Consider the following 22,718-nt stretch of genomic DNA (forward strand, 5'->3'; position numbering starts at 1 on the left):
TTTTTTTTTTTTGAATTTTTCTTAGTAGACCTAATGATATTGACGTACATGTCTTAATATAATTAAGCCCAAAGATAATTATAAACATTGGCCCAACTATAAGCCGAAGCCCAAGTTAATATTTCAGGCCTATAATTAAATTAATTAGTATATAAATACTTCAATTATCACTACAGGTAATTTATTATCATTTTTTTTTTTTTTTTTTTGAGGATAATTTATTATCATTTTATTGCAGAATGTCTTTCTTACATTCTTGAGAGAGATGCTCTCCATATTTTTCTCTCGTACTTTAGACTGACTTAAGCATTAGAGGGTTTTCATCCAGTGCCGTAACATGTGTTTTTTACGCATGAAATGCGTCGTTTCCCCCAACTGAAGAAGATTGTTCAATGATTGTTTTGATTCTCAAATATTTATTGCAAGTTCGAGAATCATGTTATTGAGGTGATTCGAGTTAATTTACTGTTAAGTGTTAATCGCACCACCTACTAATTTTAAGAAATTTAATAAATAAGTACATGTATCTTAGAAAGAAAAAAATGTAACCAAATCAAGCCTCACTAATAATTTATATCATGTCTTGTTCACCTGCACATAAGTGAGCCCACAAACATTTGGATTATACGTAAATTATATGTATGTGTAAGAGAGAGAGAAAGAGACATTTGAGTTGCTTTACAGTATATTATGACACGCGATTTAACATTAACCATTGATCTTTTTATTTTTATTTTTATTTTATAATAGTGCTAAAAGGAAGAAGGGGTATTGAATTGTACCTTGATCCATCAGGAAAATCACGTGTGGGATTGGACTATTTTGTTTTGTTCATCAAACGTTTGTATCGTTCTTTTGTGCACTATTAATACAAAAATTATAGTACTACTCTATGATGTGTCAATGTAATGTGGGGTTTGGTAATGACTAATGAGAAAATTGAAATGGGAATGTGATACCTCAAAACACATGCTCAATAAAAATATTGGGTAAATTACGGTTAACCCCTGATGTAAGGTCAAATTACAAAAAACTCCCTCATGTTAATGTAATTACAACTACCCTTTCATCTACGTATTTTTTTTTACGAGAAAATCCCTCATTCAGTTAGTGAATTTGACACTGTAAGGATCGATGTGTAAGATAATACATAGTTGAAAATGGTTGTAGTAATCTAAACAAGAGACGTTTTTTCGTAATTTGACATTACCGTAGATCATGAAAATTATTAATAAATCTACTAGTAGTTTCTTTTGCTGTGGTCCTAATCACAAAAAAAAGGGTCATTACAACCACCTCCTGGGGTATGGTCAAATTACGAAAACCCCCATCTTGTTTGGATAATTACAACCACCCCTCAACTCCTCAAATTTAGTGGAATCTTCGAGATTATATGGAATATTATCACTTTTGTACCCGTTTTATCCCATTCGAACTCTACATTTTGAAGCAAGATGATCATAATATGTGTTTTTTGGCTTGTATATATCAGATTGTGGTGCATCAGAAACTGTATTTTTACACAAAACGAGTTCAAACTATAGCACATTCCATGAGATCTAGATGCTTGTGTTGAATTTGACACCATAAGGGTGGAGGTGTAAGAAAAAATCATAGTTGAGGGGGGTGGATGTAATTATCCAAACAAGAGGGTTTTTTTGTAAATTGATCATACATCAGGGGGGTGTTTGTAATTTACCAAAAAATGGTTAATAAGCCCATAAATAGGCCCGATTGTTCGGCCCAATTGATAACCATCAAGCATCTTTGTCAGGCTGTCGGCGTGTGAAAAAATATGTTTCATTATTTTAATTTCTTTTGATAGCAAGAGGGAGAAAATATAAATGAATTCAAGTGTAATGTATTCAACCACTTCCATAAAAAAATACTTTTAAAATTTGGATTGTTCTATTTATCAAGAAGTCCCTCTTGAAATATTCTTTTTCTATTTAACCACCTACCATTCCCATGAAATTCAAATATCCACATAAGGAAAAGTCCAATGCATACTGTAGAGTGTGAACTGGTATGGCATTATTTTTGACACAGTTGGAACTGTAACAGAGGCCCCCGCCCAATAGATAAACTCCACCAATGCATAGTTAATGCCATTTCTCCCTCTCTCTCTCTCTCTCTCTCTCACACACACACACACACACACAGAGTAAGAGTGCACTGTGTGTAGTGATGGAATCATTTTCTTGAACTACTGTGCCACTGCCACCAGTCCCCCACCTCAACCTACGGCTAAATCAAAACTACTACCATCAATGGCAGCTCATTTATGAACTCCAACTGCAAATCTTATCTCCTTCACTAGGTAGGTAATTTAATCAAGGTTTATTCTCATCATTTTATGACCACACATTTTCTATCTTCTCCATATGAGAAATGTTTTTATTTATTGTTTCTTGAAATTATAATACCTCTCTCTCTCTCTCTCTCTCTCTCAGACAGAGACACAAAGCAGTTGAGATAAATTGACAGGTGATGGTGAAGCAATCAGTACCAGGTAGGAATGTGAGGGGGAAGAGCTTAAAAGTGAAGCATGCCCTCCACATATTAGTGCTTGTTGCCATTTGCATATGGTTTCTTTACCAGGTGAAGCAGTCTTCATACTACAATAAGATAAGACCACAACAATTATTAGTATCAGACAATGGAGAAATTTACGAGCAGCATCAGATATCGAAAATGGGGCGGAAGCACTTGAAGCCAAAGCTCGACAAAGTCGATTTAGAGTTCGAAAAGCAAGGCGAAGAAGAATTGGAAATCGAGGATGAAGAAGCCAAAGGGAAGGGGATCGACGGAGAAGAGAACATCGACCGGGAAGAAGAGAAGAGTGAAGAAGCAGAGCATGATCAGTTGCAGGATTTCATTGATGAAGATGACAAGGATTAGATATGAAATATTATTGTACATGTTAAATATTTTTTGAAGCATTTAAAGAACAGGGGAAGATTAAAAGATGCAGGAATTTTGTTTCTACTATTTCTGTAATTGCTTAAAAAGTGAAAAATGTATTGTCATATCCATGAGTTACGAAATACAAATACAGGCAAAATAAAGAAACTCGGATAAGTGCATACGATTAGCTGTAGGAAACTAGAAGCTGAGAAAACGAGATTCTTTTGAGAAGTAGTAGGGGAAATGATTTTAAGCTCCGAAAGTTATACACGAGTTAATCAAGAATAAGATAGTGATGACACAAATAAAAGTTCGAAGTTCCTTCTGCTTCAACGAACAGCCAGCGGTTGAGATCATTTAGGCATTTTTAGTCTTGATTGGTTGATGTGAATTCCACTGCAACAACATCCATACGATGGATGTGCCTGGAAAATAAATCGTTATTGAATTAAACTTTATTAACATTTAAAACAAAGATGAAATAGAAAAGAATTTAATCATAATATCATGTATCTCCACAAACCAATACATCAGAACTAGAACAGAAAAACGGAAAACGAATGCAGAAACTTAGGATGAAAACAGCAACATGTATGCTATCATCGATTTTGCAGTTCATTAGCATAGAATAGAAGTTATAAGTCATGCATGTGATACCCGAAAGATAATATAGATCCAAATAAGAAACAATGATAATTAAAAAAAATGAGAATTGTGGATGATAGTTGTTAATTTGCAGCAGCATTACCTGCAAAAAATCCAACTGTTGCTAGGTTTCCAATTGTCATGGTGTGATAAATCAGATACTCGGTCAAGAAATGGCCCAAAGCATAGATAAAAGATAGGAAAGTAGCCAAATATAAAGGCTTGTTCTCGAGGTTTAGTGCGCAAAGAAAGCAAAGGGTGCAAGTCAAAAGCGTCCAAACTCCAAATGTCCGTCCGTGAACTTCACTCACTGCAATTTGAAAAATATAACTACGTGATTCTCATTGAAAAGTAACGTGTGTCTTGGAAATTTGAATATCTAAATCTTAATATAAATGTGAAGAGATGCAAGGAGAAAGAGAAGAAAACATGCAATACATGAAAATATTGATTTCGAAGACATTAACATATTTATATCTATAGTTTAGATAGCACAAAAACTCTTCATCGGTATAGTATTGAAGCATATGAAACCATGAAAATATAGAAAAAGAAATTGGAAGAAGTAAGAACTGCCCCGATATCCAATTGCTAATTTTACACACGAATCAAAGCATAATATGGAAAAACCTCAATGCCAACCTATGTGATTCAGGCACCTGAAACTTTTTTTAGGGTTGATCTGCTCCTTTGCTAAAATATTAATACATTTGAATTGGTCGATATTTTTCCATCGATTCCAGATTCTGTAAGATGATTTTTTCATGCTGCCAGCAAAACCTTAAAAATAGTCTTCCATATTATGTTTAAACCATATGATCACAATGCATTGGAGAACCTACTCAGACGGAATAATTTTTTTCAAGATAAATATCACCTAAAATATAAAATATAACACTATTAACGCCAACACAGGACCAGTAAGCAAAGGAAAACCCCAGAGACTGCTCTCAGCAAATTTGTGAAGTGGAGAAACGAGTCTACGACTTCAATAACACATTATTAACATTATACTCTATTTGGCCATAGTTCACGAGAAAAACGCCATCCTCAGTGTTTAAACTCAACCATCGTAAATTCGTAATGTTCAAATCAGATCTTGCATAATTTAGCAATTTTCGAGCTGCAATTTGAGATTAAATGCTAAGGTAAAAACAACGCTACTATCAAATTCCACTTGCTGAACTAATTATTTCTTGACCGTAATTGCTTAAGTCTGAAGAAGTGCAGATAAACTAAACAAAACATACTTTTATTATAATTAATAATAAATAAATAAAACACTGTTTTAATTACAGGATCCAACACAATGCGGGAATTAGGGGATTTACATATCGATTTGGATCAAATCACGAAGAAAAAAGGGGGGTGATTTCATTCCACCGATGCTAAATTAGGTTAAGTTCAACGAATCTGAATAAACATCGAACGAATCGCCACAGAAATCGAAATGATTGAAGAGTGTGAAGGAGAGAAAACATACTGGTGGTTTGGGAGAAAACCGCGAGACGAAGAGCCCAAATGTCGAAGAATCCGAACCAAACGGATGCTAATCGAAGCGTGCCCACCAGCATCAGCCACCATCCCAATAACTCCATCTTTTTTTTCTGGATCAGTAGTAACTCCATCTTCACTGCAGCTATACTCCACACACACTCACACACACTACTGTTGCTTTCTCCGCCTGCTTTGGGAGGAGAATTATTTATATATTTCCAAACAAAGCGCCTCTAATTAAATAATATTTTTGGTAGATCCATATAAATTAATAATTAGTTAATTAATATCAATAAGAAGAATATAAATTTCGTAAGCTATAGTATAAATTAATAATGGGCTCCTGTGTTACCTAATAAGTTTAGGTTATATGAGATTGAATTGTTTTTTTACCGATTAATTAATAATTTAGTAAAATTTGTATTTAATCTGTTAAATTTATTGTGAGATTTGACTTTAAAAAAAGTTATTTTAATAAGGTCTTAAGTCTAGAAAACAATACAGGTTACAACGATCTTTAATATTTAATTATTTATGACATTGTATAATTAGTATATCAAGAGCAAGTCCAAACAATTAAATTATTAGATAGCTGTAATTTATCAACAATTACGTGCACGCACATCCTTCACCCAAACCCCACAACCTAATCCCATTTTATTTTTATTTATTTAGAGGAAATACCAAATTTACCCCCTTTTACACCAACAAGAATGTGGCAAGGTAACCAACCTGCTAGCTTTGTTTTGGCACTACTCAACAACGCTCAATAATTTGGTATGCAACATTATTAAATTATATAGTGATCGACTAATTATCCTTTTATATTTTTTTTAATTCTGTTACATATTTCAATTCTATAATCATGCTAAAGTTCAGTCAATAATTAACAACTATGTAATGAAAAGGCAAATTAGGTAGCACACTACAAAGTTTATATAGGATTAGACAAAATTCATCAACATTTTCAAATTATAATATAATTCATCCAATAAAACAAAAAACTCACAATCCACACACTTAAAAAAGACAGCGTGTCTTTTCTCTGCAACAAAATTACCCCCAAATGAGACAAAATCCCACCTTTTTTTTTTACCCTCATCTGTACATTAATCCTATTTGTAGTTAGTAACAAAATGTCAAATCTACCCCTCATTATTCACCCCCCTCAAAACAAGCAGTAAAAAAGAAAGAAATTACAGAAGAAGAAAAGGTTAATTTTTCCGTAATTAATTAATTAATTAATCAGAAACGTAAATCTTGAGGCGTCAATTCCTTGCGGAGCTTCTGAGAGAAAAGCCTGCAGGCATCCATGCTCAAGTCCAGCGCCGCTGATAAAGCAACAAACGCCGCCGCATCCTCCGTGCAAGTCACGTGCTGCACGCTTACCTCCACCACCGGACCCACCGTCTTCCCACGCCCGTTCCCTTCCACGCAAGCCGACATCACAAACCCCCTGTACGCGGAGTAGGGCCACAGCCCGTTCCCGAAATCCCCACTGCCACGTGGGCTGCACCCGGGCGACGCGCCGCCGCTCCTCGGCGTCCCCGACGGCGTGCCGCCGCCGCCGTTCAAGTCTATCACGAATTTCCCTCCCTTGCTGCAGCTGAGCGCCGACTCGGCTAACACAATACCCGCGGCTGCCGCCGAGTCTAGGATTAGTTCGAACCGGTAGCCCAAACCGTCGGAGGCGCCGCGCTCGCGCCAGGCCTCAAGCCGGCCCCACGGCTTCCACGTGCCGTCACCGGGCCGGAGAATGAGCCAGCAACCCGGGTTGGACCGGCTGACCTTGTCTGAACCGGGCAAGGGTACGAACGGCGTCACCATCGAGGCGACGGCGACAGGCGAACCGGAGAGATCGTGGATTGTGATGGACCATCCTTTTCGTTCTTTTCCGGGCCTTTCTCTTTCACTACCAAACGAACTTAACCAAGCCCGTGCTCCGTTACTGTGTTCTGACGGTAAAGACCTGTCAATTAACGGCTAACAAACAATTAATAAACGGAAAATTGTGTAATCGCAATTAACATATTGAAAAAATTGGGGTTTAATTATTTTACATGGAGCGTTGATTGCGGTCAGGGGCACGAAAACTGAACTTGCAGGTGAAAACCGGCTGGCGAACATCGCCTTTGATTTGGAAAACCTGCGGGCTGCATTCGGGCTCTCCGTCGAACTGGAATACGAATCTCGGGTCGGGTTCCGCCTTCACATTCAAATGAAACTGCGCCGCACCTTTTGCTTCCACCCCCACACTAATCCACCCGTTGTGGAAGACCACCGCTCTGGACTCCGCCGCGGTCAGATCCAACGGAACCGTGATCTTCCCAAACAACCGCCCCGAGTTCACGCCGCACGAGGCTCCACGCCGCCCGGAGTACACCGCGATTTTAAGCTGCGGTCTCTTGCCGCCGGAAAATATGGAGGATTTCCCCAACAGCCTATCAACGTCGGGTTTACTGAGATGGAAACTGGCGGCGAGTGCGTGAGAATTCCCTTCGGGAAATTGTGCGCTCTCCGGCGGAATGTAGGGCACCACGGCGTTCTGAATCGGGAAGCCTTTCAGCTTGATTACACAGAAGCACGGCGACGACGAGGGGTGCACGGCGGAGCGAGCTGGCTTTGCCGCCACCGGAAATTTCAGGGCGAGATTCTCTATGGTTAACCTCACGAAAGGACATGGATCCATGACGGATTTTCTTAAGAAACCCCCAATTCGATTATCTCTCTATATATATACACTTCTGAATAATATTATTCTTTTGGGATTAAACAGAAAAAGAAGAAGAAGAAGAAGAAGAAGAAGAAGACTACTCCATAGGGATGCGCACCACTCTCCAAACTTAACCACACTACATTGTTTTTCCTCTCTGTAAATTATATCAATAAGGGAAAAAAATATTAATTTAAAATCTATTTTTTTATGTATATCTTAAATTGTGGTCTATTTAGGAAGTATTTCATTTCTTAATTAAATGTAAGGGCTGTATGAAATAATAAAAATGGCAAAAATATATTTTCGAATTCTTAAAATGGATTTTTAAAATCAATATAATTTAGGGTTGGAGGTTTGATGACGTAAGCATGGTACAGCTGTTGACAGGCTGTCGTTAAATATGTGTGCGCCAGTACGACGGAAGTTGACGGCAAATCAGATAGTTTTAATTGAACTTACGAAAATGACCCTAGAGTTGTGACAGATATGACGATAATGCCATTATTTTGTACCACGGTGCAATTGGAGAGCTATAGGACTAATTAAAACCACATTAATAGAATTTGTTATTGACTGAAATGAAAGATAATTATTAATTTGTTTAATGGAGGTTGTTTAAACAAGAATTTCTGGAGCAATAGGTCAGAAAAAACAAAAAAAATTAATAATAATTTATACAGATACAAAATCATGTGATATGGAAGTAGTAATTAAACTAAAAAAGTGGGGCCGTTGGATTTCCGAAAATGAAAGCCTAGGGAATGATGAATCTGCTAATATAGGGATAAAGCAGAGTGTGGCTTTGGATACCTTGTTTCATGGCCGTTGGATTGGGAATTGTTGTGGGCTTTTTGACAGTAGTAATAATAAACGTGGCATGTTGTTCAGAGATCGTGTGGTTAATAATGAACTCGAGCTGTTGTATGGTTTGGTCAGGCGCCAGCACTTAACATGCCCGTGGCATTTTTTTTTTTAGTTTAATCTAATTAATAGTACCATGTTAATAAAACAAAGAATTATAAATAAAATATTTGAATTTCCTTTATGATATTATTTTTTTAAAAGTCTATCAAAAAGCAATTGGTATATTTTATTAAGGGTAAATTACACCCACACCCCTGAGGTATGCTTAAATAACTTTAAGGTCCCCGTGGTATCGATAATTACACTCACCTCTTAAAACGTAGTTATAGATTCTAATGGGATAATGCATTGGATATGTTATTACGATAGAGTTCTAACGGACTATTGGTTTCAGGAAGTGGTGGAGACAAGAAATAGTTATGGGTGATTTAAAAAATATTGGGGGAGCCATATCACCCCATAACTCCCTATAACCAGGGGCGGATCTAGGGGGTGGCCAAGTATGCCATGGACCACCCTAAAAAATGAAAATAAATTTGCCTTAGTGGCAAAGATCTCCAAATTGTTAAATGAGGTCATGAGTTTGACTCCATAATGGTTATCTTTTTTTTTTTGTCTAAATTTCTTTTTAGCCCCTCTCCCATAAACACATTATATTATATCTATATTACTATTTAGTCCACTCAAAATTCAAAATATACAAAAAAAGTCCAAACTCTGTTTTTTTTTTTAGCCCCTTTCCCCAAAAACACATTATATTATATCTATATTATTATTTAGTCCACCCAAAATTTAAAATATACAAAAAAAGTCCTAATTTTTTTCTTTTTTTAGCCCCTCTCCCCCAAAACACATTATATTATATCTATATTATTATTTAGTCCACCCAAAATCAAAATATACAAAAAAAGTCCTAAATTTTTTCTTCTCCTAATTTAAAAAAAAAAAACAGTTTCAATTTTTTTTTCCCCTTCTCCTAATTTATCCAACAAAAAAATGTTCAATTTTTTTTGAGCCCCTCTCCCATAAACACATTATATTATATCTATATTACTATTTAGTCCACTCAAAATTCAAAATATACAAAAAAAGTCAAAACTGTTTTTTTTTTTAGCCCCTTTCCCCAAAAACACATTATATTATATCTATATTATTATTTAGTCCACCCAAAATTTAAAATATACAAAAAAAGTCCTAAATTTTTTCTTTTTTTAACCCCTCTCCCCCAAAACACATTATATTATATCTATATTATATCTATATTATTATTTAGTCCACCCAAAATCAAAATATACAAAAAAAGTCCTAAATTTTTTCTTCTCCTAATTAAAAAAAAAAAAAAAACAGTTTCAATTTTTTTTCCCCTTCTCCTAATTTATCCAACAAAAAAATGTTCAATTTTTTTTGAGCCCCTCTCCCATAAACACATTATATTATATCTATATTACTATTTAGTCCACTCAAAATTCAAAATATACAAAAAAAGTCAAAACTGTTTTTTTTTTTAGCCCCTTTCCCCAAAAACACATTATATTATATCTATATTATTATTTAGTCCACCCAAAATTTAAAATATACAAAAAAAGTCCTAAATTTTTTCTTTTTTTAACCCCTCTCCCCCAAAACACATTATATTATATCTATATTATATCTATATTATTATTTAGTCCACCCAAAATCAAAATATACAAAAAAAGTCCTAAATTTTTTCTTCTCCTAATTAAAAAAAAAAAAAAAACAGTTTCAATTTTTTTTCCCCTTCTCCTAATTTATCCAACAAAAAAATGTTCAATTTTTTTTTTCCGGGGGCGCTGCCCCCGAACCCCCAAAAATTTAACCCCACTGTACAGTAAATTCTTGGACTCGGCACAGCCAGCATACCCTGAATTTTCGTCCTGGATCCGCCACTGCCTATAACTCTATGTTATCTCCACCACTAGCTAAAAGTAATAGTCTATTAGAGTCATATCGGAATAATGTATGCAATCCATTATCACGTTAGAGTTTCTAACTACGTTTCAGGGGGGTGAGTGTAATTATCAATACTATAGGGACCTTAAAATTATTTAAGCATACCTCAAGGGTGTAGGTGTAATTTACCCTATTATTAATTAGTTGTTATTATTGAGATGAACTAATCATTTATATCTTCATTTATTTAAAACAAGTGTAATGAGTTTGAATATAAATACGAAATTCAAACTCAACAATGCTCTCTAGACCGACTTGCTAGGTGGTGCACGACGAATAAGAATATATGTATAGTTTGATGCTCCCGTTGGACTTATATGACATAATATTATTTTATGGCATGAAAAATAATTATAACAGTCAAAACAATCCGCCCGCAAAACACTTCGACCGAATGGGTCATTTCGCAGCTAGGACGAGAACGGGAAGTTGGGGCTCAAACGGGAAGTTGGGGCTCTTGAACGGGAAAAAATAATTATTTATAACCTTACTATTTGGATCTCGAACTCTCATAAAATTTGAATGAATGTGTATTCGTCGTCATTCCATCGTCCTCCTTATCAATTTTTATGTCATTGTCCGGGCAATTCGGGTAATATATCATTCTCGGTTAACCAGCCGTCGCCACTCTCGTGCCTCCTAATAAGTAGTATTTTTTTCGTATGTTTCCGTAGGCTTCTCCTCTTTTTCTGACTGTCCAAGATCCTTCGACCATTTAATGTTGATGTCGGCGAACTATTAATGCGCCCCATTAGAGTCATCGCGACACCCCTCCGAGCGCCATGTTTTCTTCGTTAAGTTCCTTTGTGTGGGCCGTTTTTGTGGGTCACACCCCTCGATGGGCTTTAAAAGGCTATATATTTCCCTGTAAATGGGCTTCACATCCTGGGCTTCATTTTTTTGAACTACATTTTTTTATTGGATCGTGTGGCCTACTTATTTGGATCATCATATTCTTATTGGTCTCACTCATTATTAATTCTTACATATTGTCAATTTCATAATGGGCCACAAAAAATATTCCAAAGCCCAATAAGATATTTCGTTCCTGCCCAATAAGCTCAACTATTTTGCGGGTCAATAATAAATTACGAGCCTCGAATTTATTTATATTCACATAATACATTTGAAACCTCTATAAATTAATACAAGCGGAACTAGTGAAATTCAATTAATTTAGCGGATTATTAAATTATCGCGTTAATAATTTAACACGTTTTTACAGAGTTGGGACTGAGAGAAACTATTATTTAATCGAAATTATTAATTTATCGAGGTTCTAGTGTAATTACTTTAGTCGAATAATATAACAAGATCAATCAAACTTTACAATCTCTTGCAATTTATAGCAAGTATTTATTGTTGAACGCAACTAATTAACTACTCTTACTCATTTCCATGTTTGAAAATTAATTCCATTTGAATAATAAATTGCTTTTACACACCCTGCATAGTCACAGACCCGTAATAAAGTCTTCATTCCAACTTTAGGCATAATAATGCATTTTCAGTATTTTTATTTTATTTTTAATTAACATGTTATTACAAAAGAAAACAAAAAGAAGAGCCACAATTGAAAAAATTAACTACGCAAAGGTCCTTTATAAGTAACTAGTCACATCAAACTACTTAATTGGTCAAAGCTTTTGAATAAATAAATAATTTTTTTTGCTACTATAAAATACTTTGACATTTAAGTAATTGTTTTTTCACCAAATTTAATCTTTACATAAATGATTTTACTAGACTCGTATCAAGTTCCTTTTTGAACCTTCACTATTTTTTTTTAAATGGAAATTCGATTCCCATCGGATAGCGAACCAATTGTTCGATTATGTTATTTTCTTCTTTTATTGATTTCAAAATTTTGATAATCCGATACATACTACTCAGGGGTGTATACGAGTCAAACTCGAATTCATTTTGACGAGCTCAAACTCTTCGAGTTTCTTATTTGGGATCCAGCTTGAGCGAGCAAAGCTTGTCGAGTTCGGGCTCGAGCCTGAGTCCATCTTGTATTATTTATTTATTTTTTATTAATATTATTAAAATTCATTATTACAAATTATTTTCATCAAATTATTTTTATGAATTTATTATTTAATTTTATACTAATTATATTTAAAATAAAATTTAAATAATAAATCAATAAAAAAAAAAAAAAACTCAGGAGCTGGCTCGCGAGCTCAACCTCGAGCTTTTGTCGAACTAGCTCAGTTCACGAGCCTCCATTTATTTAGACCCCAAATCCTAATACCATAGTATAATTATGTGTTTATCTTAAAATAAATATTTGATTCGATTTGATACTTGGTACCACAATTTCTGTATGATTTGGTACGGTTTTTTACCTAATAAGCAAGAGAAGGGGAAAAAACAAGAATACAAGTCATGGTATTGGCGATATATTTGTATACATGTAGGGGCAAAACTGTCCTACTTTTGCCGCTTATGTTCTGAATTCTCTGCGACTCAGACTCGGCGTGGAAGACGACACGACCATTTTTGGTGTTTCTGCTTTCTCGCACTATCCCACGTTCAGAATTCTTCGCAGGTAAACACAAACTCACACATTTCTCACACAGCACACAATACACCCAGTAGACGCGCTACACATATAGAGAGAAATTCATGATCTTTCAATTTTTTTCCAGTTGGCTTGTTTGTACGTCTGTGTACTCCTCTGCTCTGTTCTTTTTTTTTTCCCCTCTGCATTTTATTTGCGATTTTGCGCGATTTTGAAAGTGGAGTATGAACATATCTGTAGTTGCCTTTTGATTTCGCTGGGGTTTCTTTGATTTTAGGAGGAAATATGCATTACTCGCGCTATCGCAGCTTTTTTTCACGTGTTTTGGTTACCATTATCAATTTTTCGCTAATTTATTTGCGCCGGGCTAAATGATCAGACAACTGTTGTTTGTCCGTCTCGATTTTTTTTTTGGATTTTCGTGTGTGGAAGATCGCTTTATTTTCGATTTGTTATTTAGTTTTGTTGTTCTTACCGTTTGGTTGCATGAAATCGTAAACCCTAGGGTTTTTGTTTGTCCGGCGCCATAGTAGTACTTTTAATTCTAATTTTAGATTTTGTTTGCTCTCTGTTAGGCATTTGTGTCGATTGATTTTACGAGCATCTTTCTTCTCAGTATGTAATTTTCATTTTCCCGTATGTTGGCGGTTGAGTTGCGCCACGGGTGTTTTGTTTTAATGGTGAGTAAGATGGTTGTGTTATTTTTCTATTTTCTGTTCCAGTTGTGGTAAACTGTTTATCTATCTTATGTTCTCGAAGATTTTGAATATTTTTGATGGATTTATTTACTGGCCTCTTGACTCTCATGGAAATCAATTGAAGGTCTTCATGGTGCAGATTTGGAGAAAAGTTCAATTTTATTTATGCTTCCCTCAATTAGTTTTTCTTTAGCTTCCATCACAGCATTGCATTCAATGCATTTGTTACATACATATGAGTGGAACGGGAAGAACACTGTTATTACTGTTATTGCTGAAGTCTAGTTCACTTTGACTTGTTTAGGTCTGGCTATTTCACGATTTCTAGCATGATGTATAAGCTTCGTGAAGCATTTAGGAGTCAATGTTTATACACTACCCCGAACACACAACTGTCACAGTTACCATTTCTCTGTCCTCTCATGACATCGGTTTCTCATTTAGTGAAGGAATATACACACGATTTGAATTCTTGGGAGCTTAGACGTTTTGCTGAGTGAGGTTCAGATAAAACTGAAATTTCAAGTGTAATTTGTCTGGGTGTAAAATATAACTTCTTGCTTTTCCTATAATCATCTATTTTGACTTACCTGTGAATGTTTAGTGAAGACATGCGCGTCAATTAAAAGTGTCCCTTTTATTTCATACGTATTAGAAAAATAACTTATTATTTATTCATTTTTCTGAATATTTGAAATGTAGGAGCCTAGGTTCTTTTCCACGTAATCGCATGGTCTGGCAGAGTTTTTAACAGGAGATTGTGTCTTGAAAATGGAGCCATCAAAAGAAGGTGAGTGTCGCAGTTTTTTCTCTGAGTTGTTGAATCTTGCGTGAAAAAGAATATAGTTTAGTTGACCATGTATCTTTAATATAGTATTGATAAAAACATAAAACAAGCGCAAAAAAACTCCAGACCACACAACACATGCTCACTACATTACATATACTAAGCCACTAGAGAAGTTAAGAATAGGTAACAAACTACCTGTTATTTTTTCTATTGTATGGAATTATTTAGATTCTCTTTGATGGTTGATGATAGTTGTGTATACCGATGATCATCTTTTTTGTGGAAATAATAAATGCTTCAAGTAGTCTGATTCCTCATCTGCCATGCGGAGTAACTTTGTCTAACTTCCATTTCATTGCCTGTCCGTAGGTCCATGCTTTACATGTTGATGGATTTGTACAAATACTTAGCTTGAGTATTATATTTGTCTTTAGCTTCTTTATGCAAAGTTTTGCAGGTTCTTCTCGACTTCTTATTAAACTTACTAAAGATCAGAAAATTATAAGCCGCGTAGCATGTGTTGGTCCACCCACGCAAATGTACGTTGTTTTCCAGCCACTAAATTTGCTGATTTGTCCTTAAATTTTTAAAATGTTGATTTTTTTGTGACAAAAGAACATCTGTATTGCTGCTATATTCAATGTTCTCTTCCGTTTTTATGTGATGATTTTATTTGCATTGGAGTATGTGATGATAATGTAACCGAAAAACGCAATTCCAGAACCTGAAAACCTGGTACCGCGGATGTCTTTGCTTCAGTTCATAATCTGACTTGTGAAATAGCTGAACAACGGTTTGTGACATGGAGAATCATTTGCATTGCCTGTAAGGCTGTAAATGTGCTAGTCATTGCCATTAGTTTCTCCTAACAGCGGTTAAATCACTATACTGTTCAGTGTTCACTGGATATTAGTGTAAAGCTGCAAATTGTATTATGATATTTTAACATTTCCATATTATTTTCTGAAACTCCTTTTACTTTCCTGTCATATCAGTGTACTCTTTTGAGACCAAAATATATTCTTTTACATATAAAATGTTCAAGCTTTTTATGAAAAAACACGACAGGCCTGCAGTTTGGGCCATAACTTCCATTGTCCGAAAAGAGAAGATTGACTGTCAATCTTCATTGCTTTGTTGTTCTCTAATCCCGGCTTGTGAAGATCATCATCAGGAAAAAGAGTGGGGATCTTTCCTAGAATTCCTGCAGAAGTATGAAAGGGTAAGATCATAGTGTTCCATAATTCCTTTTACCTAAAGAAAAGGGCAATGCGTCATTAAAGCTGACGTTAATGAATTTAACTATTATGCTTTTCTCACTTTAATTTCTTGGGGGTGGGGTGGGTGGTGAGCCGAGAAGTTTTTTGTGCCGATGGAGAAGCCTAAATAGCTCACTAACTATAATCTCCAGCTATTTGCCAAATAAAATGAAACTTGGTTGTGGATTGATTACGGCGAGAATGTAGACATAAAATTTAAAAACGATTAGCAAATAGCTTGTTATGTTCTCTCTTATTTCGAATTGTTTCAAGCAAATGTGTTTTTCCAATGTCTTTGCGCAGAGTATAAAATCTCCTTTTGTGTTCCTTCTGTATATTCTTGGTGGATGTAATCATGTTAAAAAATAAAATAGTATGTTCTGATATCTCTAATGCATTCAATTCCTGAAGGCTGCTGTATCAAAGCTGGGATTGCATGAAGTGTACATACTTCCTTGCAGCAAAGATTCAAAACGTGGATTCGCAACTGTTCTATACAAAGAGAAAGTGCCAAACTTGTCTCCTAGTCAAAAGTGTGATGCATTGGGTATGTTTTATTATTTATCCCTACCCACAGCATGCATGGCCTATATTATCTTCCTAATGTTTACATTATATTACGGCAAGATTGTGTTTAATCGTTTTTAGAAACGAGTTCCTAGTTTGGCAAGAATTCTTTCCCAATTTCTGTAGAACTATAGAAGAAGCATCACAACCAACTATTAGTATTGTAGCCTGACATTCTTCTCTTTTCCCTTCAGCAGAAATTGTTGCTTTTGAAACATCATCTCCACCCAAAATTATTGCTGGTGAGGCTGCTATGTCAAATTCTGACCTCATTGATAGAATTTCTCCTGAGCAACGATATCCAGAAGTAAATGGAGGTTACTCTTGTGATTTGAAACCTAAAGAACAAAACAGATCCTCCGATAGAAATTTTGTGGTAGCACATCCAAGCTATCTCAAAACCCTTGGTCAAGCACATTCCTGCTGGATATTTGGTGCAATTGCCGAGCTTGTTGACAATTCAAGAGATGCCAAAGCAACTAAGTAGGTTTACATGGTCCTTTTATTTTGTTGATTGCGTGTTTCTGAACCTGCCTTGGTGAACAACAATGACATCTGATTGTTGTCTTTTGCCTTTTTGGTAGATTGGAAGTGGCTATTAGTATGATTTATTCCAAGATTTCTGGCAAAGATATTCCTATGTTGTCAGTAATAGATGATGGTCGTGGAATGAGCCACACAGATATCTACAGAATGATATCATTTGGCCATGCGCAATCGGAAGCTGATGATCCTGATCATATAGGAAGATATGGAATTGGATTTAAGGTACTTTCTATTCCATCTTGTTTCTTTAGTGCTTGAGTTGATACCCCTACAAGTTTTGTTATTTTTCTTGATGACTCAAAAATTAGTGAAACAATTTTTAGATGAACAACTTTTTGACTATTTTTTAACAAACAACTTCTGTACTTGTATTAAAAAAATACTAGAAATTGATTTGAACATACTAGTGGTGTACAACTAAAATCGTGTGTTATAGTATACATTTTTTGTGATTTTACTTGTCTATTAGAAAATTAGTGAAACAATTTGAGATGAACTATTTGTTGACTAGTATGAATAAACGCCTTCTATACTATATATTTGTGTATTATAAAATATTAAAAAATGATTTGAACATGCAAATGATTTTTGGCGAAAATCGTGTGCTATATACATTTTTTGTGATTTTGCTTGACGATTCAAAAATTAGTTTTTAGATCAACTATTTATTGACTAATTATGAATAAACATTTTCTATACTATATATTTGTGTGTTAAAATATTGGAAAATGATTTAATCATCTAAGTGATTTTAATATGTGCATGTACATATAAATAAATATTCGTGCACAGATACATATTTTGAATTATGCATTATAAAGTTGTTGCAAGTTTTGGTATCTGATGTAAGTGTGCGACTCAAACTGTGAGAAGCTATTATTAACAAGAGAAATCTTTTGACCTTGGATATTGTTTTTTCAGACTGGGGCGATGCGACTAGGTAAGGATGCTTTGGTTCTAACGCAGACTGCTAATTCCAGATCGATTGCATTTCTATCACAGTCACTGAATGAAGGAAAAGATGTATGTAACAACTACCAATCAGGGCTCTATGCAATTTAATCTAAAAAATGGCATGTTGTTAATTAAAATAGTATTATCTACTGCAGAATTTGGAGATCCCCATTGTGAGTTACCGAAGAATTGGGCAGTATATGGAAGTGGATACAAGTGTCCACAACGAGGATTCTGCAAAGTACAACTTGAAAACCATTAAAAGATTCTCTCCATTTGATAAATACCTTATAGGTGAAAAAACAGGCATATTCAAAGAAAATGGCACTGGAACACAAATTTACATATGGAATTTAGATGAATGGGGATCAGCTTATAGCTTGCAATGGGAAGCTGGGATGGCTGGCGGGAGTTCCTTTCACCACGGCGGAATATTCATACGTTCGAAAAGGATAAGATCTCGTCCAGGACAAATGTCTCAGACGGTACTTTTTCTACTTCTGATAGCATTTCATACGAGTTGTTCATACACATACTAAGTTGCTCTTTCTTTGAAATCCAGGTGCCTTTGGACTATTCTCTTAAATCATATTTGGAGGTTATCTTCCTTGATCCACGGATGAAGATCTATGTACAAGGAGCTTTGGTAATATATAGATAAGTGTGTGTGTGTGTGTGTGTGTGTGTGTGTGTGTAAGTCTTATGAAGGTGTATCATTGAGACTATCCATTTATCTCCATATTTCCCTAGATCCTTTTCCTCTAGTAGACATGTCTTGGTAGTTCAAAGTATGTAATCATTAATCAATAAAAGAAAGGCATACATCTGACTCTTGGGCTCTTCAGCACTCTTATTTAAATGGATTAGGCCTCACATCTACCTCTTCATTCCTTTGCAGTCTCTTAAAGATTGAAATTCATTGTTGATGCAAAATTCTTATAGGTTAAAAGTCGACCCCTAGCAAAATCTTTGAACAAGACAGTTGTTGAAAATGGTAAAGTCTTGGGAAAATCAATTCAACTTACTCTTGGCCGCTCTCAATTGGAATGGGAGCAAGCAAATTGTGGCATATTTTTATATTGGCACGGGCGTCTGATTGAGGTGACGATTCATTTTTATTGCTTTTCTGCACAAGCATGATACAAAGAAAAGCAACGTATTGACTACAAAATATACGTTGCTGCTGCTGTGTATAATCACATCCAGTGTTTGATTGTCCTGGTGGAAGTTCCTATAGTTTTGTCTCCTTATACGTTCTTTTTTTTACTTCATTACAGGCATACAAGAGAGTTGGAAGCATAATCCATAATGGGGATTGCGGGCGTGGCATCATTGGCGTGATTGATGTTACTCCTTTAATGGTAAACTTGCTGAAACTAAGAGCTGACCTTTTCACTCATTCATTTTCATTCAAATTTGTGATGATATGATACAAAAGGCCTGCAAAAAATATAATGTCTTCATGAAATGAAGATCCATCTTATAATGCTAGAATGAGTAGACTCTTACTTTTGGCTCTCATGGTAATCCTGTTGCACCATATATGAATAAACACGGTCTGATTCTACTGCACCCTTGTCTCTATTCTGCTCTTATGATAGGATGATAGCAATGGTCAGGTTTGGGTACACAATAACAAGCAAGGGTTTCAGGACTGCGAAGCCTATGCTGAACTGGAGAATTGGCTGGGTAAAAAGGTGGATGAATATCTCGACAAATATGTTGATAAGATTCAAGTGGTATTCCTTTTCACTCCCTATATAATCATTGTATTGGTGTTGAGTATTCTCCAACACAATTATTTCGTCTTGGTCTACTTATGGGCTGAAAAAATTACCTCTCTAATTTAAGCATTACTTATATATTTCCTTACCTTTATATGGTACTTTATTTATCCAAGCTTGCTGTTCCTTTTAGGATATCAACAAGTAATTTTTAATAATAAATGTAACTGACTGATTACTGATCTTTCTAAAGAAAGTTGTCGCTGTGGCAAGATATGATTAAGATAAAGAGGTTTTTTCCTCAAGAAGTTCAGACTACCCTCCGCAATTGTTGAGGCAGAGTATATCTTTCTTGAAATGCGGTTCACAAACTCGTGAACATGTCTAATAAAATGTACCGAATGATAAAATGCAAGTCACATATTTTCTGTTGACATTTATGCTGATGGTCCTCGAGTGATGCAAGTACGCCCTACCATGGATGAATGCTTTACAATTATACTCTTGATGATTTAAAGCATTGTGTTTAGACATTACTTTGGCTAGTCACTAGTGCCAACGTCTATTTGTGGAGCGATAGTGATATTTTGACGGAGGAAAACTGGAAAAGATGCAATACCTAGCTTTACATATACCTTAACACGTAACTATAACTCCGTACAGTTTGAATCCGCGAATAGTGAATCATTTTTTGGGTGTATATTATAAAAGACCCTTTTCAGTCTAATCTATATTTGCTATTTCAAAGTAATATTCTCAGATGACATGAATTCTGTCTCTTATGCAGAGAAAGGGTAATGCCCAATATAAACCTGATCATGAGTGGGTGCAGTGCGACAAATGCAGAAAGTGGAGGATGTTAATCTCAGACTTTGACAGCAAGACGTTACCTCTAGAATGGTAATCTATCTTTTTCCTTATCCTATTTTATATACTCCTATTATACATACTAATAAATTGATGTCTTTAGTGTCATTGAGTTTTATATCGTAGTTAGTATCTATAATGCAAGTTTATGATTGAGATTTTTATAGCTTAGCAGCTCATGATTGAGATTTTTATGCAAGTAGCACAACTGAATTTTCCCTTCTTGTCATTTCATTTATTCTTCAAAGACGACTATATTTTCGATACGTAACCCTTATCTTTGTTTCAGTAATTGGAATGTATATTTATATATCTCAAAAACAGATAATCAACGATTTGAAAACATACATCTCTCTATTGGCAATTACAATAGATACAGCATCTCAATTTCTGGTTTCCATTAGAGTTGGTGTTTTGGTTTTAGGTTCTGTTTTATGAAGCCCTTCAATGGAAGATGCGAAATTCCTGAGGAAGAGGTCGGAAGTGGACTGATCACAATATCGACCAAGCGTAACGGTTACAGCATCAAAGAACCATCCGAATCAAGAAATAGTCTTCCTGAAAAAGCAACTAGTCAATCCGAAGGTTCGTCTTGTTACATATGTCTATATTCATGTATATGTATTTATATTTACATTCTTAACATAAATTAATTTGGTTTAACTGTAGAAATTTGTGACGGAAAGTTAAGTGAACCGGATGAAGATGATGTTCGGTTATCGAAGAGGCAAAGAACCCGTGCAACGAGGAGCTGTTATGATGAGAAATCAAATGAAACCGAAGAAGATGATGATGAATTGTTGGCCTTCATGCGCGTAAGGTCCCGTCTTCCTAGGAGCTGTAAGAAGAGTTGACACTACCCGTACAAGTTCGTCTAACCTAGCCTAACTAATAGTTTTTACCCAACTTTGAAATTGTATATGGCAACGGGTATTCGTATTTCGGCTTCTTATTAGGGGTGTCGATGGGTTTTGAAATTCTTGCGAGTAATCAGTGCAATCAATCATTTTTCGGTAAATAGCACTTATTGAATTGTTAAACACTGTAGTACTTAATCTCAGATTTCGAAAGGACAGAAAGTATTATTAGCCAATATAAATATATGTATATATAGTATATACTCGAACCTAACCGAAACCAAACTGAAATCGAAACCGAAACTGAAACTACATTTATTAGGATTTTATTTCTTTATTCTTCGCATTTTGATTACTGTTTATTCCCAAATGAGTTGATGGGCTAATGAAGTCCAATTACTCCAAATGCTACGAGTGATACGAAATAAAGATGTCTAAGCCCTAATTTTATTAACCTTAATTTAATTCTAATTTTATTTTTTATTTTATTTTAATAAGTAAAGGAGCCCTAGTTTAAAATTCAAAAATCAACACATTTTAGAGTTTACGAAAGAAAATCATTTGTAAAATAAAGTATAAAAGACTTTCCCCCATCCACAACCGGACACTTTGGCACCATAAAAACAGACTCTTATCAGCTCTATCCTCAAAAACAATCTAGAGAGAGAGAAAAAATGTCAGTATCAGCAATATTTGGTTCAAGGGTGGTGCTTCTACCTTCCTCCGCCGCCGTCGCAACGAAGGCAATAGCACCGCCGCAGAGACTAGCGGTGGGCGGCGGACATGGTGGCACAGGTTTGGTGATTGAGTGCTCGTCCAGGCCACAGAAGAAGGGAACTAAGCATCACATGAAGACCCGCCCTCGTAAAACTCGCCTCTCCGACATACGACGTGCTCCCACCAACTACCCTCCGCTTCCCCCTCTCCCATCGGAATGGAGTCTGGTCTCCGATGCCACTGCCGCCGCCGCCGCCGCCGCCGCTCCGCCGCAGCCTGTCCAGCCTGAGTAATTCTTAGTGTTTGCCCATAATTTTATCTTGTTATGATGATGAATTGTTTGTTTTTGTCCGCAATTTCAATCTTTTTTTTGTTAATTTGGAAGATGAAGGCTGTATTTTGACTCTCTAAAAAACTGTGGTTCTGTTGGATTGAGAATGGAGTTGAATTTTCAGGATAATTAATCCCAGTCGATTTTGCTAAGTTGAATTAGGATAAGGTTATTTATTATTAGGTTATCTGTTAATTCACTGAAAGGGAAATTATGTACGCCTGCTCAAAGTACTTTTTACACTATGCACACACCTGTAAAATGTAGGCATTATACTGATG

At 35.5% G+C, this 22,718-nt stretch overlaps 5 protein-coding genes across 15 annotated transcripts; 3 read left to right on the plus strand and 2 right to left on the minus strand.

Annotated features, from left to right (window-relative positions):
- Positions 1-1,877: 1,877 nt before the first annotated feature.
- LOC105959288 (uncharacterized) lies at positions 1,878-3,072 on the plus strand. Its single transcript, XM_012983351.2, has 2 exons — positions 1,878-2,320; positions 2,454-3,072. Exon 2 carries the CDS (start codon positions 2,491-2,493, stop codon positions 2,899-2,901), a length of 411 nt encoding a protein of 136 aa, XP_012838805.1. The 5' UTR covers positions 1,878-2,320; positions 2,454-2,490; the 3' UTR covers positions 2,902-3,072.
- Positions 2,978-5,399, minus strand: ERG28 (ergosterol biosynthesis protein). 2 transcript variants are annotated; one of them, XM_012983350.2, is made up of 3 exons: positions 5,036-5,399; positions 3,656-3,862; positions 2,978-3,332 (listed from the first exon to the last, which is right to left on the minus strand). In XM_012983350.2, exons 1-3 carry the CDS (start codon positions 5,178-5,180, stop codon positions 3,265-3,267), a joined length of 420 nt encoding a protein of 139 aa, XP_012838804.1. In that variant the 5' UTR covers positions 5,181-5,399; the 3' UTR covers positions 2,978-3,264. The 2 variants fall into 2 exon arrangements, with proteins under 2 accessions (XP_012838804.1, XP_088669415.1); XM_088813289.1 differs by having other exon boundaries at positions 3,656-3,884; positions 5,035-5,273.
- Positions 5,400-6,013: 614 nt separating this feature from the next.
- Positions 6,014-8,070, minus strand: LOC105959291 (formin-like protein (DUF1005)). The gene is made up of 2 exons (XM_012983353.2): positions 7,110-8,070; positions 6,014-7,018 (listed from the first exon to the last, which is right to left on the minus strand). The coding sequence occupies exons 1-2, from the start codon at positions 7,736-7,738 to the stop codon at positions 6,295-6,297; spliced, it is 1,353 nt and encodes a 450-aa protein (XP_012838807.2). The 5' UTR covers positions 7,739-8,070; the 3' UTR covers positions 6,014-6,294.
- Positions 8,071-12,934: 4,864 nt separating this feature from the next.
- On the plus strand, positions 12,935-21,550 carry LOC105959292 (uncharacterized). 10 transcript variants are annotated; one of them, XM_088814500.1, is made up of 17 exons: positions 12,935-13,154; positions 13,703-13,807; positions 14,528-14,615; positions 15,073-15,154; positions 15,684-15,837; positions 16,286-16,421; positions 16,639-16,924; positions 17,026-17,209; positions 17,909-18,010; positions 18,097-18,426; positions 18,504-18,587; positions 18,884-19,042; positions 19,219-19,302; positions 19,543-19,680; positions 20,453-20,565; positions 20,957-21,117; positions 21,202-21,550. In XM_088814500.1, exons 3-17 carry the CDS (start codon positions 14,597-14,599, stop codon positions 21,384-21,386), a joined length of 2,217 nt encoding a protein of 738 aa, XP_088670626.1. In that variant the 5' UTR covers positions 12,935-13,154; positions 13,703-13,807; positions 14,528-14,596; the 3' UTR covers positions 21,387-21,550. The 10 variants fall into 10 exon arrangements, with proteins under 10 accessions (XP_088670626.1, XP_012838810.2, XP_012838808.2 ...); XM_088814497.1 differs by having other exon boundaries at positions 13,026-13,154; positions 16,636-16,924; XM_088814502.1 differs by lacking the exon at positions 13,703-13,807 and having other exon boundaries at positions 13,028-13,154; positions 16,636-16,683; positions 16,786-16,924.
- A 423-nt stretch (positions 21,551-21,973) lies between these two features.
- Positions 21,974-22,566, plus strand: PSRP6 (plastid-specific 50S ribosomal protein 6). Its single transcript, XM_012983359.2, has one exon. It carries the CDS (start codon positions 22,064-22,066, stop codon positions 22,397-22,399), a length of 336 nt encoding a protein of 111 aa, XP_012838813.2. The 5' UTR covers positions 21,974-22,063; the 3' UTR covers positions 22,400-22,566.
- Positions 22,567-22,718: the final 152 nt, after the last annotated feature.

This window comes from Erythranthe guttata, chromosome 14 (assembly GCF_056151865.1).
Source record: "Erythranthe guttata isolate IM_541 chromosome 14, IM_541, whole genome shotgun sequence".
In the NCBI taxonomy this organism is placed as follows: domain Eukaryota; kingdom Viridiplantae; phylum Streptophyta; class Magnoliopsida; order Lamiales; family Phrymaceae; genus Erythranthe; species Erythranthe guttata.

Coding starts and splice junctions, on each gene's coding strand:
- LOC105959288 (XM_012983351.2), top strand. CDS start 2,491: ATGGTGAAGCAATCAGTACCAGGTAGGAATGTGAGGGGGAAGAGCTTA.
- ERG28 (XM_012983350.2), bottom strand. CDS start 5,180: ATGGAGTTACTACTGATCCAGAAAAAAAAGATGGAGTTATTGGGATGG. Junction 3,863..5,035: donor GGTTTTCTCCCAAACCACCA/GTATGTTTTCTC, acceptor TTCAAATTGCAG/TGAGTGAAGTTCACGGACGG. Junction 3,333..3,655: donor AACAGTTGGATTTTTTGCAG/GTAATGCTGCTG, acceptor TTTATTTTCCAG/GCACATCCATCGTATGGATG.
- LOC105959291 (XM_012983353.2), bottom strand. CDS start 7,738: ATGGATCCATGTCCTTTCGTGAGGTTAACCATAGAGAATCTCGCCCTG. Junction 7,019..7,109: donor GACCGCAATCAACGCTCCAT/GTAAAATAATTA, acceptor GTTAATTGACAG/GTCTTTACCGTCAGAACACA.
- LOC105959292 (XM_012983354.2), top strand. Junction 16,925..17,025: donor AGAGATGCCAAAGCAACTAA/GTAGGTTTACAT, acceptor CCTTTTTGGTAG/ATTGGAAGTGGCTATTAGTA. Junction 21,118..21,201: donor AGCAACTAGTCAATCCGAAG/GTTCGTCTTGTT, acceptor GTTTAACTGTAG/AAATTTGTGACGGAAAGTTA.
- PSRP6 (XM_012983359.2), top strand. CDS start 22,064: ATGTCAGTATCAGCAATATTTGGTTCAAGGGTGGTGCTTCTACCTTCC.